Raw genomic sequence first — 19,461 nt, forward strand, 5'->3', positions numbered from 1 at the left:
TGAGTTGTCAATAGGTAATAAACATTATGAGTGGTACAGAGTAAGTGACTTGCAGAAAAGTAAGATTCCTCAGTTCCCAAGGGCCATAGGTACTGTCCTAGAGGAGAAAATGGGTTGTTGAGTCTGCAAGTTTGAGACTCCCTTACAAGGTAGAGGGATTCATGGATAACTATATGGCAAACATGGGAAAAGTGCTGAGGGATCTTGGCATATTAAGAGAGAAGTAAGGACAAGTCCTTCCTAAGGACTTTTTATATGTAATTAAATAATTTATTTCATGTTCTAAATAGACGGCATCTTGTAGGCTTAATGAATAGTTAGCTTTCAACATCTTTTTTTGTACTGTTGTGCAAATAGTCTTATAGCGGTCTGTGCCACACAGTCAGACTCTCCTGATCATCCATTGGATTGTGTTTGGAAGGGAAGGGAAAAATGTGCAACCTAGGCTTTTCTGTCCTCCATTTTCAGTTTTCTAGACCATTTTGTCCATCCTATATAGAATTGGGCATTTAAATTATTGAAAGCAGAGTAGGGAGCTTAAAATACAATTTGAACATGCTCAAACCATTAAGGAATTTTGTTTAGCTCCCCATATATTAACATAAGTATAATTATGACATTCTCTCTTCAACAGAATAGTTTGTATAAAAAATTTCTCACTACTTCTGAATGTTCCTCCTTATATTGCAGCTGTTGTACAATGCTATGAAATAAAGTGGTTCCTGTGGTATTATTTTATTATAAAATATTCTTCACACAAGGGTTTTAGTGAAGACAATTTTATTCCAAGTAATGTGTGAAAGTTGACTAAGGACCAGATAATTCTTGCTCGGCTGCTTTTTCTCAATAAAAAATTATAAGTCAAGTTTAGAAACATGTAAAAAGTCTGAAAACTGTAAATCTGTTCCTCTTTGCTTCTCTTTGGCACTGCCAAAGAGGTTCCTCCACTCTTCTTTATCCTGAAATAAGGAGGGCCAGTAGCTTCAGGCCAGTGCTTTGAGGATAAAGCTAATTGACAGTCTGCGATGTAAGGAGTACACAGATGCAGATTTTGGACTTCATTAGTGGTGATGAAAAATGCAAATGCTGTGCTTTAGATGATAAACACAAGCTGGAAGTTTAGATCATTGTGCTCCTCTGAAACTGCCTTTATTACAAAAGATTTTTAGATGCAGAGAATCTAGATGTTACAGTCTGCCCTCTCATCTATTTTAAATAGGCACTATTGGTTTGGTTGTTTTTAAAACTATTAATAAAGTGAGCCTATGTCTATGTATGTTTGTTTACTATCTAGTATAAAGGACTGCTAATTGCCAAATTCAGCTCTGATTTAAAGGCTGAGCAACCACACTGAAATTGGTAAGAACAAAGTCAACCTTGCCAATTTCCACATAGCTATGCAAATACCACTCAAAGCAGAATTTGGACCTACAAGCCATTTATTTGTTGACAGTCTCTTCTATGACTCAAGCTTTACTGTCAAGGAAATCACAATGCCTTTACTTATTCAGGCGGTGTCTGGACGATCCATCTTGCTTGTAGAAAAAAAGAAAAAGAAACATGAACACAAAAATCAGTCACCACTACTGACTGCAGTGATATCCCTGAAGGCTAATAATTTATTTTACTGTGTTTAGTCCTCCTAGTTTGCCCATGACCTGGATCTCTTGTTACAAGGGTAAGTGTGTCAGATGTTCGCAATGACGTGACCAATTGCAGCTGTGTTTGGCCTGTTTCCACCATCATCAGACGTGAGCTTGTATATAACAGCCTTAATTTCTTGGTAGCTTGCTGACAGGCAAGACAGCCAGCACTACTTAGTGTATTAATGTAATCCATGAGAGTTGCTCTTTAACCCATGTCTAGCCTTGTTAGTCTTATCTGCTTCTTTACTCCCACATAATAAAGTGATTGTACTTAAAGTAATGGTCTTTCAAGCATGTCCTAGTCAGGCAGATCAACAAAACTTTTGATCTTTTAACAGTTTATTCTACAACAAATACATCATCCTATTATGTTGGAAGTGTAGAACACCAAGGAGGGACAGCGCAGACCGCCAGTGCTAAGACATTGTTAAACTTTCTAAAAATTTGAGACAGCAATTTTCTTACACGAGAGATGCTGCACTGTTTAGTGCAGATTATGATAAAGAAGAATTAATCACAGAGTGGAAAATTGGCGGACCAGTAACCAAGACTAATTGCAGTCACTATGGAAAAAAGATTACCCTAAACAGTAATTATAAAAATACGTACTACACATGAACATGCACAGCATGTGTATAAGAGTTAATTTTTAAAACAGAAAAAATTGTAAGCAAAATTATGTAGGAAAAAAAAGAAGGAAAATAGTTGGTTTAAAAGAAGAATTTATTAGTTGTTTAAAAAAGACAGTTCCAATCTGTCAGAAAGCACAACTTTGGCTTAGAGCCAGTCTTGGCACAGTAATGAAGCCAAGGCAGGATTTGTTAATAAAAAATTATATGTAATGAAAAATAAGTAAGGAGTTATGGCTAGAAATTAATATACAATCATGAAATGTAGACAAATTGCTAAAAAATGTTAGCATCACATAGAAAAAGTGAGAAGCTGAAGATTATTAGAAAAGAAACTCTTCTTAGGCCTGCTACTAAATGGAGACCATAAAGTTATTATTAAGGAAAAAAAAAAGAGAAGTTTGATAAAGATTTCTGTTAATTCATTGGAAAATGTACCATGCCTTTTTTCCATCATAAGAGAAAATGAAAAGTATTTTCCAGTTCAATAGCAACTGAGGAGGATATTAAACATCTGCAAAAGAAAAATTTTGTTGTGTCTACCGGCCTATATAATTTGTACCCAGAGACCTGATGAGCTGGCCAGGTAGACCTCTTGTCTGTTGAAATTTACTTTTAATAAATCTTGGAACACCACAGCTCTTCCAAGAGACACGAAGACTGTTAATGCTGCAGCAATATTCCAAAGACAGGGATGATGGCTCAAAGTAGTATATACTGGTTATCCTGATGTAAGTCACAGGTATATAAATCTTCAGTAGTGAAGGCTAGACATAAATTATAGCTATTAAAGAGTTGGATATCAAACATAGAATAGGTGTCATTGAAGATTCTTTTTAATAGGAAATAGGCCTTTTAAAGTGAGTCTGATTTTGGTTTTGTTTTTGTTTGTTTTTTTTAAATTGTATTTTTAAGATAGTATATGCTTGTTTTAGAAAAGTAAAAAATGTAATTTATTTAGGCTTTGGTAAGAAATTTGGCAGTATACCAGTGCATTCTGATAAAGATCAGTATTGTATATGAACAGCAAAAGAACAGTAAGAAAATAGTCTGGGAAGTGATTTTTTAAACAGATGCCAGTGATGAATTGTCCACATAGAGTCCTAACTGACTATGAATGTCTTTGGTGGGGTCTTACGTAGTTGTACTAGTCCTGATATTTTTCAGCATTTGAGTTAATGATGTGGAAGTAAATACAAACAGCTGATGAAATTTGCAGGCCATATGAAGATACATGGTATGGTAAATTACAGTGAGGCTGTGGCTGTGTACCTGGCACCCTGAAAAAATGTAGTCAGTACCACAATGCAAAGCTAAGAACATGAAATTCAAGCCAAGCTTACAGAGTGGTGAACTTTTACTGCAAGAACACGGTTCTGAAAATGACTTAAAGGTCACAATGTGCAAGCATCTCACCAAAAGCTCCCGCTGTGCCGTTCAGGTAAAAATATCACTTTCAGTACTCACAGTTAGGGTGACAAGTTCATTTTCCTGTAGAACACTGGTGAAACTTGATTCTGAAATACTACTAACAATTCTAGTTTTTCTGTTTTAAAACAAATGTACAGAAAATGGAATACATGCAAAAACCCCTTCACAACAGAGATTTAAGGAAAGGCTTTAGAGTGAGACACGAGTTGACTCAAAAAGAAGCCCTGAGACATGACATCATTATAAGTACCTTTTTGAAGATAAAATAATAGTAAGGGACTTGAATTAAATTGAATTAAATAGAGAAAACCACAGCAGAAAAACCCAGTTTCTGGAAACAAAAGTCATACAGATTCAAATGGGACATCAGGCACAAATTTTTAACAGTGAAGCTGATTAACCACTGGATTAAGCTAATAAAGCAGTGGTGGCTTCTCCAGCTTTCTGTTTCTTGGATTCAAGCCTATCTAAATTGCTGGAAAATGTGTTTAGCCAAACACAAGATACCCCAATAAAGGGGGAGCTGGGTGATACATCTGTGAAATGGTCTGTGAAATACTGGAGATTCAAATCAGATAATCAAATACCCCCTTCTCATTTTAAACTCTGTAAACCACCTTCAGTTCAACTATAGGTACCATAAATCTTACCTTTGATAGTACTCAGATTATTAGTATCAAGGACCATAGAGCTCAGTCATACTAGCTAGAATAGTTTGTGAAACTGTTTATTGTTTAGATATACTGGGCAAACCAAATCTAGCGGAAAGATGTTCTGCAGGTATTTCTTTCCCTTCCTCTGTATTCTGGGGAAGGATCATTCCTCCGTTATGTAGGGTCATGTCTTCCTCACTGTGGCAAAGGAGAAACTTGTCTCCTTTTCTGCCTCTTCCCTTATTACCTCTGAGTTGCTCCCTATACTCACTCACAGGAGTTTCCTTCAGGGGGACAATGGTCAGCACTGCTACCTGTGGTATCCTTCTCTCTAGAGCATCGAGAGGGGCAGAGCTGGGATTGACAATTGGGGATCTCCTTATTTGTAGAAACAGGCTCAGTGCTGTTGTAGCAGTAATGCTCTTCTGTGCAACTACTGGGGCTTCCCACTGGGTTTTCAGATTTCTTCACATTGGACAGCAATTTGGGAGTTAGTATCTGTTCTTGTATCGATTAGATGGAGCAAAGCACACCTCCTGCAAAGCTGCACTTCAGATAATGCTGCTACTTCATGCTTCAAAAGAGGCCCAGCAAAGAAAGACCTGGTAGCTTCATATACAACAAATTATATATTTGAAAAGGTGCCAGCAATGCTCCTGCCTGAATGATCTTACAGAGAGGAAGGCTTTCTTACAGACAAGGTGTCACTGCAGTGACTGTCCAGTAGGCTGAGACCACAGCAGTACAATCGGAGTGAGGGACAAGTTTTGCAGATCATGTGGGGAGAATAGAAAAAGCAGGCAAAAATTTCTGTCTCTACCCTTCCTAAGTGTTTCAGCATTGCAAGCAGGGCAACTCCATGACACTGCTGGTTCTGGCAACCCTCGCCATGGAGGGGCAAAGCAATCTCAGAGCAAAGGTCACTTTCTGAAGCTTTTTATACCTCAAGTTCCATTCCCTCCTAAAAGCAACATTTCATCTTACTCTTTCCATGTGTATGCCAACAGAAAGTCTTCCCAACAGAAAGGCTTGGCTGAGCAGTTTATAGCTGGCAGGAACCAGGAAGCATAACGTACATTAACACGATTCTTGGTCCCCTGCAGCCTGTCATTTCTACCTTTCAAAGCCATCCCCTGACTTCTGGTCCAGAAGAAAGAAATTGGACAAAATTCTTGACCTGAGCTTTCCCATTAAAGGTTTTGTATGAAAACAAATTATTTTCTAGTCCCACTATCTGATAAGAATCCATACTGATGTTCATATAAAGAAATGAATATGTTCCAAAATTAAAGATTAAAAGCTTCTAGCTTGAGGAAAACTGTTTCTGCAGCTCTAGCTGTGAATATTTGAGGTTATTTGTAGAAAAGACACGTGTACGTGACAGAGAGGAGGGAGGGGAGGAGAGGGGAGGAACAAGGTATGAGCCATCAAGAAAAATTTCTTGAAAAGAAAATGTGTTAAATTCTCACTTCCTGTTCTCATGTTGGTGAGGTATGTTTTACCCACTGGATCGTGTTCTGTCTGCTACTTACCCAGAAATTCTTGTGGCACAGAGACCATCCCTGTCATTTGCTGTGCTGCACCTACCAAGAGTCCCAGAATCATCAACAGGCATTGCCAAGAATCATCATAAGAAAAAGACATAAGCTGAAATTATCTAAATAAGCTAAAAGCTGTTAAACAGGCTAAATAAGCTAATTCCAAAGACATGCAGCTGAAAGCCTGTTTGCTAAATGTCCGAAGGTAAAAAAAAAGTCTAATAAATCAACCCTTCTTACCCATCTCAAAACAAAAGTAGAAGACTCAATTAGAAAAATGGAAATGTGAGAATAATGAGGGACCATTGTTCTCCTGCTCCTGCTGAGTGCATAGTAGAGTATGCTTCTCTCAGAGATTGTGGGGTCAGGAAGTAAACTACAGTGCAGTAAGGAAGGAAGGTCATTCAGAACCCCTGTATGACCAGAAACTCCACCAATGCTGATTACATTCAGTAGAAATAGTTTCCTTTCTTTCCCACCTCATTCCTGCAAAGTCTAGAGTCCTCTTACTGAAATAGCAAATTCTAGTCTTGATCTGAAATGAACTTGTCTTCTTGATTTGAAGATAAGGGAGTTAGATTTGTCTTCACATAATTCCATGGGATTCTCCAGTATTTATATGGAAATGTTCCCAATTTCCTCAGGAAAGGATGCCTGAAATTGTGAGTGCTGCAAGGTCCTGGTGGAGCTGTGACAGGTTAGTTTAGTGAGTCTAAATGTAGAACGACACATGAATACCTGAATATACTGTTAAAACTTTTAATTTTTTCCATTTTTTTCTTAACAGCTCTGTTCTGTAGATGAGGCCCAAGAACTGGAAGTGTTCTTTTTAGCATCAGCATCTCTGAATAGCCTTACTAAATCAAGTTGAACCCGGTACTGGAAATGTTATGAATCATCCATACCTAGTTCTAAATTAGTCCTCTTCCCTTTGCCTTCTTTTTCCTTTATTGGTCATTCTCAGAAGACACATTTCTCTCAAACTTCTGTTTTCCCAGTTTTCTTGTGTATGCCCTAAAAATTCTCAGTATTTCTCTCCAAATCTCTGATAACTCAACCATGGCAGCTCTGTTTTTGCTCTCATTCAGTTGATGCTAATCTGTCTCTGTTCTTTTCTTTACATATGCATTTTCTTGTTTTCCTGATTAAAATTCTGCCTGTCATGACTCAAAATTCAAGCCCTAGTTACTTGTCAAAGCCATGAAAACTCTGAGAAGAAGCCTCCTCACAGTGCCTGTCCTCCAAATTGTGCCATGTGTTTCCGTTGACTCCAACCAAATCTGTATGGAAAACACTGAGCTAAGAGAATTACTTTAGTATTCAAAGGCCTTTTGCTGAATCAAAATTACATCAGTCTTGATCTTTGTAATTACAAAACGTGGAAGTAGTTCCTCCCAAATGAAAATCCTGGAATTGCTGGAGGAGCCTTCTGGGCGGGTAGCTAACAGTGGCAGGAAGCAGTCCCCTCACATGTCCCAGCTTCCATGCCAGGTAATTAAAGCTCCTTAGGAGGCTGTCCTCAGCTGAGAACCATAAAGTTTCAATCTAGATCTCTTTCTGGTCCAGTAAGTTATAAAATACTGCCCAAATGCTGGCCCCTTGGAAATGTCGTAGCCCTTCCATAGAGCAATAAATGCTGGCAAGAAAAGCACAAGGTTAATCAAAGCATTATTTTTAATAAAAGCTCTCATTTAAGACAGTTCCTTAGGGTTCAGTAGGAGGCAGCAGTCTTTCTATGAGTTATGAGGATGTGTGACTTCTTTGCCCCTTTAGCAGCTTTGCTGCTTTTGCACTTGGTATGCCAAGATCAGTTCATACCTCATTGGTGCTAAAGGATAATCTAGGCTATTTCCTTGTTATTTCTCTAATATATTATTAATTGTTACCTTTTTAAGCAAAAAGTAACTAGTGTATTAAAAATTATTAGGAAAGCAATAGCAAACTAAACAGAAAATAATATGCACAGTGTGCCTCTTGGAGGTGCTCAGTACCTTCTATCTCAAGGGAGACAGCAAAACTGGAAGAAGTACAGAGATGAGTGATAAGGGTGATCAAAGGTATGGAACTGCTAAATAATAAATAGACAAGTGAGTAGACTGGCAGTGAGATAACTGAGAGGGTAGAAAGGTCTATGAAAATGAGTGGCTAGAAAAGACAATTATAAATTGTTATTATAAGCTGTCTCATCCAGTACAAAAGCAAGAGAACTTCAAATGAAGCTAGCAGATGACTAGATAAAAGCAAACAAAAGAGATGAGTTTCCATACAATATTCAGTCGAGCTGTGTAAATTTTCACTGTAGAAAGTTATGAATGCTACAAGTTTATATAGTTCAAAAAGTGACTGGACAAATTAATGAAAGGAAACTTCAACCAAAGTAAAATGCAGATGTATTGTGTTATATGCAGTAGTACAATATATAACTGTTTGCAACATATATTTTAAATATCCATTGTGTACACCACAATTGTATTAAACAATTGCATAATACAGTTGTGATATACATAATGACAATACCTCTGACTCAGGAAGTCCTTGAATGATTATTTGTTGGATGGCTGCCACAAGAGCATTTGGAGGAAGCACTACTGTGAGTCTACTGTTCCTATTGGCTTTATCAAGCATACTAACGACTGTTTTCCTGGGGATTGTTGTTATTGTTTTCTTCCTTTTTTATTTCTTTTTTTTTTTTCCTCTCATGAGAAACTAGTCTTACTGAATTGAGTGCCAGAAACCACTCTCTGGAGTGTTTCACCAAACATCCCTTAACTAGAGGGGTATTACCATCCGTTCCTGCCACCTTTGAAGTCTGGCTGCTGCCATGAGCACAGGATTGGCCAAAGCCTTGCTCCACTCCACTGGATGGTGCTTTTGTCAGTGGGTGGGAAAAAAGGGAATAAAAAAGGTGGGAGGTGCTGGAGTTTCATAAGGTTTCACCTATCACTGCCCTTGTATTCTGATTCTGTGATTTGCAGAAGCCCCAGTCCTAGTACCAGATGTTGGAGACTGGCATTACTGATGGTCCACGCTCCTGGGAAAGAGAAGGTCATTGCCAAGAGGAGCATAGCTAAACTGAGACATCTGAGGCCAAATGTGCCACATATCACGTGCTACCTCTGGCAAACCACATAGTAACTCCTTTTGAAGGCTGAATCTTGGGCTAGATGGATCATTCTTCTGACCCTGTCCAGCCAACTTCATATTCTTATAAGCATGAGGAAAAGATTATTCCTGATCATATCACAGTTTCTTCTTAAGCTAACTCTCTCATAGTAGCAGTTGTAGGAGACTTCATTGAGACTAATAGCTAATATCCTAGTGAATATGAGGTTATGAGACAAGTCTCTTTAAAAAAAAGAGTTGTGTTGATCAGGATCAACAGTATAGTTAACCCATTGAGTTGGTTTGGTAAGGGTATCGTAGTTCTTGTAGACACTAGCTCGCAGCCTGTCTGGCCGTTAGTCCATATGCATTTACAGCTGGATCAACAAGGAATAGCCTCCAGGCTTGTGTCTGTAAACTAGGCTCGAGTTCACAGCTTCACGTATCTTTTTTTTTCAGAAGCTGGAGACGAGGAAGAACAACAAAACAGTTAATGCACTGGCCATTATGAAAGTGGTACTGGGAAGTTGTGCTATGGTGGCTTCCAGAGCTGAATGTAAACTAAAATGGGCACTTCTGGCTTCCTGATACCCTCGTTTTATATATAAAATTATAGGAGGAAAAGACTTCCTTGCAATAATTTGTGTTTTGTCGAAGCATACAACTAGAACAAAATTGTGCCTAGAATTTCTTCCATCTGCTCCCTTTGGCTACAGGTACAAGGCTGTCAATTCATCATACACAAAAAGAAACCTGGGGCCAAATTCTCTGTTGGCATAACTCCACGAAAGGCTTGGACTTTGCCTTCCCCCTGAAGAACTGATTTTTAAAGATTCAGTGGAAAAACAGGAGAAAAATGGAAATAGCAGTACAGGACCACCATTTCTCATAGTTAATTCAATCATATAGAAGACCCTGTGGAACTGTTTACTGCAGATTTCTGAGACAAATATCTTCAAGAACCAAAACAAATATCTTCAAGCACCAGCAAAACACTGCAGCAGTAGGCCATGCTTATTTCCATATGCAATAAGGAATGTATGGCATCATATCTGTAGCAGATGCTGGATACATTGTCATTGCATTTTAATACTTGGCCATCCCTCTTTGCAGATTGCGGCTCTCTCCATCAGGAACACATTTGATCTCTATCTATCAGTCTGTGAAATGCCTTGGAATAAAAGATGGACAAGTATCTACCTGATGGGGTCCCTAGTGTTTGATGACATATCTAATATAAAAGATTTTAGAAGAGGAAAATGTGCCCTCCATTGTCTTTTGGGCCTGAAGTCTATTGTGTTTGTCAACTATAGTATGAGACGATTTCCCTCTATTAAAACAATTTGATGAAGAGGTTCTCATTGTTACAGGAAAGTCTACAGAGAGCTGCACAGCCAAGGCATAAGCAGTACTCAGGCAGAAAACACAAGCTGCAAATGCCATATGGGATACCTTAAGACCTGAGGGTTTTGCGTGGAGTCAAGTCCATCTGCATCCACAGTAGGCAAAAGTTTTTCCATTGTGGTCAGCACTGTCTCACATGAAGAACTTAAAGGAAACCACAGGGCAAATAATATTGATATCCAAAAGAGCTTTTCTATATAAACACTACCCTATATCATTGACCTATTATTAGTTATGGTACTATTATTATTAGTTATGGTACTTAGTTATGGTACTATAATTAGTTATGGTACTATTAATAGTACCATACTATTGTCAGTTATGGTAAATATTAACAGTGTCTAAAGCATAGGCGAGCTTTGAGTCCGTAAGAGCCATTTGTGAGAAAGCACAGAACATATGAAAACTCCAGGAAAACCATTCTGTGCTCAAGTACTGGTATTGGGATTACAAGTGTGTACTATAAACTGCAGATTGCTGTTTGGCTTCTAGCACCAGATCTTCCTGCACAAGAATGTACATATTTGTGAATGGCCTACGCTGAGAAAACTGCCATCTGACTGTGTCAATTCAGGAAAAATGACATCTATCCCAGGAACAGTAATTATTCATAAGTCACTGCAACCCTAACAGTATCAGTGTCTCTTTAAAACTGTAGATAGGCAGTTAATTGTGCACAGCATTTGGCTTGTCATGACTCATGATTGACTCATAATTCTCTCACAGATGCAGCTAGCACCAGCCCCAGGAGAGGTGACTGGGGGTAAGAAATTAAGAATCTTGGCATGGGATCATAGGATTAGTAATGGATTTAAAAGCTGGGCAACAGGGATTTTGAAGGACCTGTGATACAGGTCCCAGTAGCAGTTAAATATCTGTCTTATATTGACATTTGTGGAAATTTGGAGTCTAACTACTACAGGGAGTTTGGACTGAACTTGATTAGTGCCACGACCAAAGCCACTGACACTTCTGTTTTTAAGTTAATTTTAAAAAGATCCACAATACCTGCTGGTATGCCTCTCACATAGGTATTACAATAGGTAAGAAGTAGCCCTCTAGCCTCAGCAAATGAGCCAGAGCATGTAAGTTAGGAGCCACTTCTCTCTTACAAGTGAAGTGCCCTCTCACTCCATCCGCGACACCAAGGCAGCAGTGTGAAGAGTTAAGACACGGAGCACATTATGGGATGATGCAGAAGTCTCAACTAGCACCATCATTAGAGTGAGGTGGTGGAACCCGAAAGCAGGAGAGCATCCAGCACTTCACTGTGTTTTCTGCACATGGCATAGGCATGTCCCAGGGCATCTCCAAAGAGCAATCCAGAAAGCGCAGGAGTTAGCCCATGGGAAAAGGGGTGGTTGAACTCCAGTCTTTTTCTACCTTTAGAGATAGGAACCTACATTAAGTGCCTCCATCAACTTGAATGCTACATCCACACACAAGTACTTCACAGAGCAGAATTCACATCTTCTAAGAGTCTAAATCATCCAGGAAGTGTACAAATTGGATTCAGCATCCTCATCAATCTCAGAGGATGCAAACCATCTACCCTTCCTTCCAACAGTGTGTTGACCTCCAGGCTGTACATGTGAGAGGGGCAGGGTACCCAACAGCACCTCCCTCCGAGTGAAGTCTCTAAGCAGCCACGAAGGCAAGCACAACGGGGTCAAGAGATGAGTCCCCAAAGAGATCCTAAGTCTCACAGCTGAGAAGTTTATAAGGTGAAGACCTGGTGTCCTGGTTTCAGCTGAGATAGAGTTAATTTTCTTTATAGTGGCTGGTGTGGGGCTATGTTTTGGATTTGTGCTGAAAACAGTGTTGATAATACAGAGATGTTTTAGTTGTTGCTGCACTAGTCAAGGACTTTTCAGCTTCCCATGCTCTGCCAGGTGCAGAAGAAGCTGGGAGGGGACACAGCCAGGATAGTTGATCCAAACTGACCAAAGGGCTATTCCATACCACATGACATCATGCTCAGTATATAAAGCTGGGGAAGAAGAAGGAAGGGGGGGACATTTGGAGTGATGGCGTTTGTCTTCCCAAGTAACCACTACGCGTGATGGAGCCCTGCTTTCCTGGAGATGGCTGAACACCTGCCTGCCCATGGGAAGGAGTGAATGCATTCCTTGCTTTGCTTTGCTTGCGTGTGCGGCTTTTGCTTTACCTATTAAACTGTCTTTATCTCAACCCTCGAGTTTTCTTACTTTTGCTCTTCCGATTCTCTCCCCCATCCCACCAGGGGGGAGTGAGCGAGTGGCTGGGTGGTGCTTAGTTGCCGGCTGGGGCTAAACCACGACACCTGGGTTCCCTCCTTTGAAGTGATCACACAGCTTACAGACTCGAATAAAACCAGAAGTTACCCTGTGAACAGGAATCACAACCCCCAGCTCCCCACACCCAACAGCATACTTTATCTATCCTACATCTTGTGTAAAGTGTTCCTTGACAGTCAGTGCCAAATTCTGGTACGGTAGCTTTCACTGTCTGGGAATTTACATAAAAACTAGCCATCTAGGACCCCAGAGCAAAAAAAAAGTGCTTAAGTGCAGGGTCCTGGGGAAATGCTGGAACAGCAAGCTGTGGGGACCTCCAGGATAAGATTGCCATGGGAGTTGAGGCTTTGGGATGACCCTTTGACATAAGTTTCAATCCCATTCAGCTTTAGATTAAAAAGCAAGCAAGAACATGTTCCAAGATATTCTTAAAAATGATTGTTCTGAGCCATCTCACCCAGATCACTAGCAATGGAGAATTTGAAGGGTCTTTGGTACCCTGTGTGGAGAGAGAATTATCTCAGTCCTATACCTCTTGTCTTGCCATGTGTGTTAGCTATTTCAACAGAGAAAAAAATGGATTTATAAGGAGTCTTTGGTTCCCTCTTGCAAATATAGATAATTCTTCCAAATTAGGAAGGAAGTAGCTCAAAAAAGAAGTCTGAGGAAACTTGCAGTAATTTTGCTGTACCATTAATGCCTGTTAATCTAGCTACTTATGTAAGACCACATTTCCGTATTAAGAGGCAGCAATGATCACTCAGGGAGATGGCCAAGATCATGGTGAGGATCAAATAGCAGCAAGGTAACAACAGGAGTCCATTTCAGAGGAAGATGATGAGGAGAAGGAAGCAATAGTTATGGGACTCACGGTTCTATAACAAACGTAAGGATGCAGACAGATTGCACTCAACGCTCTGCTCCTCTGCCATTGCCACACCACCACGTGCTATCATATGGTCACCCAGCGCTGTTCAACAAATGGAGCCATCAGGATTGCTTCTGTAACAGAGCTGCTGGTGTGTTCCCTGTCAGCTCGCACACTCATGCAGCGGCACATAGCTGGGCTGCATCAGACATAAATTGTGATGATGATGTCAGACATCAGTGGGGAGAGAGCAAAATGTCCTTCAACTTCAGAAAGCTCCTTGTCAGCTGAATGCAACCTTCAAGGCTTTGATTCATGCCAAGGGTTCTGCATGTGCAGCAGTTTTGTATGCTGCTTGATAATGCATGTTGGAGGCATTTTACTGGAACCCTCTTTTAGGGCATGCCAGCTGTGTGATCAAGTACTCTGAAAAGTTCAGTGATTACACTGCTGCCAGCTTTCAAGGAACCAAGCCATCAGGAACGATTTATAGCCCATCTCTCTCTTTGCTGCCAAGTTTTGTCCCTGATGAGATGCAGAATCCCAGAGGGCCTGGTCTTATACCGTGTTAGTGAGTAAAGCTTTGAAAAATTGATGTTTTATAAAACCCATTTACCTGATAACACTACCCACCTTCCAAGCTTCCTTGACTGTCCCGCATCTCTCATTCTGATTTAAAATGGATTTTGTTCTTCAGGAGTACACAGTAATTCCCAGTGGTGATTGTTACTGATAGCTTATAATAGAGCTCAGCTGTGTTGCTCCTGGATTTCTAATCAGCTTAGAAATGATAGAACTTCTGTCAGAGAATTGCACGAAGCCTATTTCATATTCAAAACCTGACAAGCAAAAAAAATACCCCATAAAATATTTTAATATACTTTGTCCAAAAAATGGGATAAAATAAAAAGAGGTGGCCACTTTTCACCTATGGGATGTGTCTTGTGCTAATCCTTGGAAGTTAGCAGAGGGACTGATTGCATGAACAAGTTGCCACAAGGCAAGTTTACACCACAGTAGCTATTCTGCTGGGAGAGCCTGTGAGAAGGTTTTCACCCTACAGCAAATGTGAGGTAGCTTAGCCTGTACTCACCAGGGCACAAACCACTTGACACTTAACCACAATTTAAAGGACAGTTGCTGCAGGGTGACTAGTACTTTGCAAAGTCACAGCTTCTCTCGCCTGTTAGTAGCTTGTTTGTGTTGCTGCATTCAAAGTATCAGAGAGGTTATCATCAAAGTGGTCTCCTCAGGATTCCTAAATACTGGAAGCGGAAGTCAGAAACAGTGTTTGGTTGTAGTTTTGGATTCATATTTATCAGCTTTAAGTTCCTTTTCTGCAATGGTCACAGACTTCCCGGTGACCTTTAGCAAATCACTTTGGCTCTGATCTCAGAGATAATTAGTCCCACACTTCCACTGAATTCATGATTAATCATCTTTGAGGATCTAGGATTAATCCTTCATTTCCTCAATTGAGGAACAAAGGCAGGAGGCAATAACAGCCCTCTTTAACCTTTTTGTCTATACAGCCTGTGGTCTTTTTGGGTATAAACCATAATTACTGCAGTGACCGCAATGTAGTGTAGATCTACCTAGCTTTGAAGTAGGTGTTTTTGTAGGGTTTTTTGTTCCCCAATATGATAGCTCCATGTTGGGAGAGCATGCTATGATGTTTTGTAGAGATACAAGGGATTTTTCTACTCAGATGACTGTCACTTTGAAACGAAACCAACTCATTTAAAATTGGTAAAAAATGCCAGCTACTGATTTTCACATTCACATGTTTATTCAGCTGTTTGACCCAGAAGGGATGTCTAACACATTTGGTCAGCATTCAGTAAGGAGTGAAGCTCTCTGTGACACTGATTTTAGATGTCCATGACTAAAATAATGAACTTACATCTCCTGAACTGGTTGTGTAGCTACTCTGAAAGAATCTAATCTTATTTTCATTCTAGGCACAGTATGGATACCTCAGACCATTTAACATTTGTAAATCAGTGAGAAGATTAATTTAAAACCTGAACTGGATGCACTTTTTCTGTCTGTAATCGCTGTAATGAGCCACGCAACTGCATTTCAACATGACAAATTGGTTTCATTCATGATAATTACCTGTATAGTGCTGAGGCACGTTCCGATTGGGTTTCATCTCTCTGAAAAGGCACTAACCTTTTGTGAAATAAAAGTTCTGAATGTGATGTAAAAGTCCTCACAAAGGAGGGGACAGTTTCTTCACAATTCTTTTCTAGTCCTCTGCTCTCAGTGAACCTCATTCTCTTTTTTGGTTTTCTTCTTAGCATTTTTTGCAGTGAGAAGTATCCTGTGTTCCGACTGGAGATGTTTGAAGAGTATCTGTGAAAATGCAAGAGCTAACGGTTGGGATATCTGCCACTTGAGGCTTCCCTTTCTGTCAGTGAAGCGAGCAAGTGTATTCATCGTAAAAGAGATAGATAGCTAAAACCATCTGACCATCATGCATGCCCTCACAGTGCCTGTGTTTCATCACCGGTAGTAAAGGCAGCCTAGGGTGCTCTGAAGTAGGTACCTAGTGTACCAGGTGAGATAAGACCTACTCCACAACTTTGGGTGACAGAGGCTAGCAGTTTTTGTATCATCCAACACTGGTTTTGTTGTCTTTAAATCCTCTTATGACTTCTGGCATTGCAGCTTCACTAGGCATCTAGCTATTCCTTTCTCTTACTAGCTTTTATGCTGCTCTCACCATCATTGCTTCCTGGGCAGGCTCCAGTTAGCACTCTAGCTGATGAAGGGAAGAGCATATCATAAGCAGTTGCTGCTTTTTTGAGCCCTTTTGCTGTGGAGAGACAACAATACTTCTCTGGGTTACTCTCTTTTTACTTTCAAAGCTGAGAAAGCAGTATGACCAACCACAGCAGAGGAAACGGCAAACCTTTTTTCCCCTTGTTACTGAAGAGAAGGGAGAGGGAAGGTTCTTGCTGCAGATGCATTCGTTTCACTGTGCTGGTGTCCTGACATGAGGTCCTTCAGAAAAGGTTAATCTTCTAGGGGAATGTGGCTTCTTCATTGAGCAAAATGAATAAGAATTTTAATTAGCATAAAGATATCTTGGATGTAGAAACACGTAATTAAGGCCTCCTATTTTTTACCATTGTATAGCCCAGTTACTAAAAGTAGAATTTAAGAACTTATAAAGGTGACAAATGATCACTGATAATTAATCACTGGCTCAATGTGAACCCAAGCAGTTAGCAGGGTAAAAAACAGAGATGTATGTTATGGCACACTGTGGCACAGCTGTACTATGTGTCAGGTGTTTCTGGGTGTGAGCAGACTTGGCTTACCTTATCTGATCCTTCTTTTCGAATAGCCTGCTGGTTACGCCAGGCTGTTGTATTGACTGCAGGATCCTTTCTAGAAGGGTCCTGACATCGACTGCCACAGAAGCAGCTCAGGTTTGTGAGCTGTCCTAACACCAGCTGCCCATCTAACACCACTATGGATATCACCCTACATCTTGGAACATCAGAGGAGAGCCAGGTCATGGACACATGTGGCCATTAATTTTATGGGCTGTGTTGTCAATGTTATGTGATAGGTTATAATAACGATACGTTGTAATAACAATGCTCAGCAGAGAGTTGACCTGACAAAAAGGTGAATCGCTTTCTGCCAGAGCAGTGAGTCCCTTCGGATCAGTGGGACGGCCAGGGAGCAGTGAGAGTGGGGCTGTGCCATAAGGGCAGAGGAGCTGGGAGCCAGGGTGACAACAAGCAGGGCAGAGACCCCACAGCCCTGTCCTAAGGTGCTGGAGGGAGGTGAGCAGAGCAGACCCTGTGATGGTGGCTGCATTCAGCCAAAAGCCCAGATCACCACACAAGTCCATAGTGACAGGGCAGGGCCTGAGGTGAAGCCAGAGAGTCAAGTCCATGGGCCGTGGCCATGCCAGTGAGATGCATTGCTGGGCATAGGCATGGCTGCAGCGGAGCTCCAGCAAGGACCAAGGCCAAGAGCATCATCACCTTAAAAGCCTCTCTTGAGCAAAGGGCGGGTGATCCTGAAGAGGCACCTTGCAGCTCTTTCTCACTTAGCTCTTCAAGGCTGGGCAGCTGCCTGATATCCCAGCTGGCCATGAGGACAGGCAGCCATACTCCTGGAAGCGGGGTGAAGGTAGTGATGCACTCAGGGCCCTCACGTGGGTGCTGCATAGGAAAGAGGGAGAAGCCAAATCTCTCCCTTTCAGCAGCAAAATGTTAGATGGATTCAGCCATGGTATTTAATTTCACCTCCAGATGAAATCAATGTGATCCTAATGCAAGAGCTCTTCTCCAAGAACTGCAGCTAATTCTATCTACCAGGATTAAACAAATACTAAATCTTGATTCTCTGCTATATGCAATATTAATTTAAAGATACTTTATTCAACATCAAAAGTATCCCTTGGACAGAGGACCCTATCTTTGTCTGAGGAGCACCGGTAACTCCTTTCAAGTGAGGCTGACAGACTGTAGACTATTTGCAGTAGTTTCTAACTAGCTTGTACTCTTAAGTCAGTAATACAGCCAGCTTACTCTTCCATGACCTGGCAATCAGTTCACTGATGTGTTTGCATATATCATCATAACATACAGAAACAGTAGTACAAACTATGCATTAATTAAAGACCTTCCTAATCAAAGGGCACGTGTCTGAGGCTGTGGTTCAATGATGCCTTAAGGCCCTGCCATCTTCCCCATCCCTAGCCTTTGCTCCACCAGGCAGCTCCCCTACAGTTGTGCTGGCAGGGCTGTTTGTGAGGATGTGCTGTGAATATGATAAGGAACTAGATCAAGCTTAAAACTAATTTAAAAATACACGTCTTTGTTCAGTCGCCTCATCCAATCCACTAGCACAACTGGGAGGGTGAGCCTCCAGCTGTGGGGAAGGGAGAACCTTAGGGAGAACAGTGTTTGACTTGTGGAGTTCTTCAGTCAGTAACCACATCTGAGGTTCTCCTGAGGCAAAACAACCATTGTCTTTTTGATTGTAGAAATACTGAGTAAGAGGAGCATCAGGATTCAACTCATAAAACCTCTGAAAGGGACATTAAAAACCCGTGGAATCAGAGGTGCTTTCAGGAAATGAATTCCCATGACAGAGCTGTTGTGTTGCTTTGATCACTTTGTCCATGTAGTCTCCTTTGTAAATTATTAATGCTTTTCAATGCTAATTGATTCTGATATAAGAAGATAGAGTGACTTTGGACTTCATTTTGGTTGATGATATCCTAAGAATTTTTGAATGACAATCAAAGAGCTTTAGTATCCTGCTCTGTAATTTGAATGATGTAAATACTAAAGTGCCTGCTTTAATGGTCTTTTTAAATAAAAATAGGAGGCTGTCATGAGTATTTGTGGCTACTGTGTACTGAAACTTTTATTACTCAGCTTTTTTCTGAAATCTGTTTAATGAAACAGGACTTACCAGCCTTCTACTACCTGTTCCATCACTGAAAGACAGGATACTCTTTGTCAGGATCTTGTTTTGTTCTTACCTGTGGCAAATCAGCATGAAATCCATGACAGGAGACAATCTGGGCCAAAGAATTTATAGCTATACATAATTACTTTTTTGTCTTATCTAATTTTGTTGCACAAACAGACATTACAAAGCAATGAAAACTGAAAGAAGCAGGATTGCAGGTGCCTGCCTGACAAATGGCAATCCCAAAGTGGCTTGAACCTTTAATGTAGTATATTGAAATGGTATTTTGTTACATTCTACATCACTACATCTCCCTCAAAGGTACTGACACAGATTCACAAGGCTTTTCTGGGTGCAAATCTATTTAGGACCCCTTTATACCACACTTAGTATCCTATTAAAAAGATACCCTGTCAGTCTTCAGCGTGCTCCTTTCTCCTTAGATACCTGAGAAAAAAAAAGGGCT

The 19,461-nt window shown here is 40.5% G+C and overlaps 1 protein-coding gene across 1 annotated transcript in view; it reads right to left on the reverse strand.

Annotated features, from left to right (window-relative positions):
- RFXAP (regulatory factor X associated protein) overlaps positions 1–17,077 on the reverse strand; it is a 32,385-nt gene extending 15,308 nt beyond the window's left edge. The window contains exons 1-2 of the mRNA XM_072856951.1: positions 16,877–17,077; positions 12,830–12,917 (exon numbers count right to left, since the gene is read on the reverse strand). Of these exons, the coding sequence (XP_072713052.1) occupies positions 12,830–12,917; positions 16,877–17,077 (289 nt within the window). The remainder of the gene's footprint in view (positions 1–12,829; positions 12,918–16,876) is intronic.
- Between the last annotated feature and the right edge of the window lie 2,384 nt (positions 17,078–19,461).

The sequence above is a fragment of the Ciconia boyciana genome, chromosome 1 (genome assembly GCF_034638445.1).
Source record: "Ciconia boyciana chromosome 1, ASM3463844v1, whole genome shotgun sequence".
NCBI lineage: Eukaryota > Metazoa > Chordata > Aves > Ciconiiformes > Ciconiidae > Ciconia > Ciconia boyciana.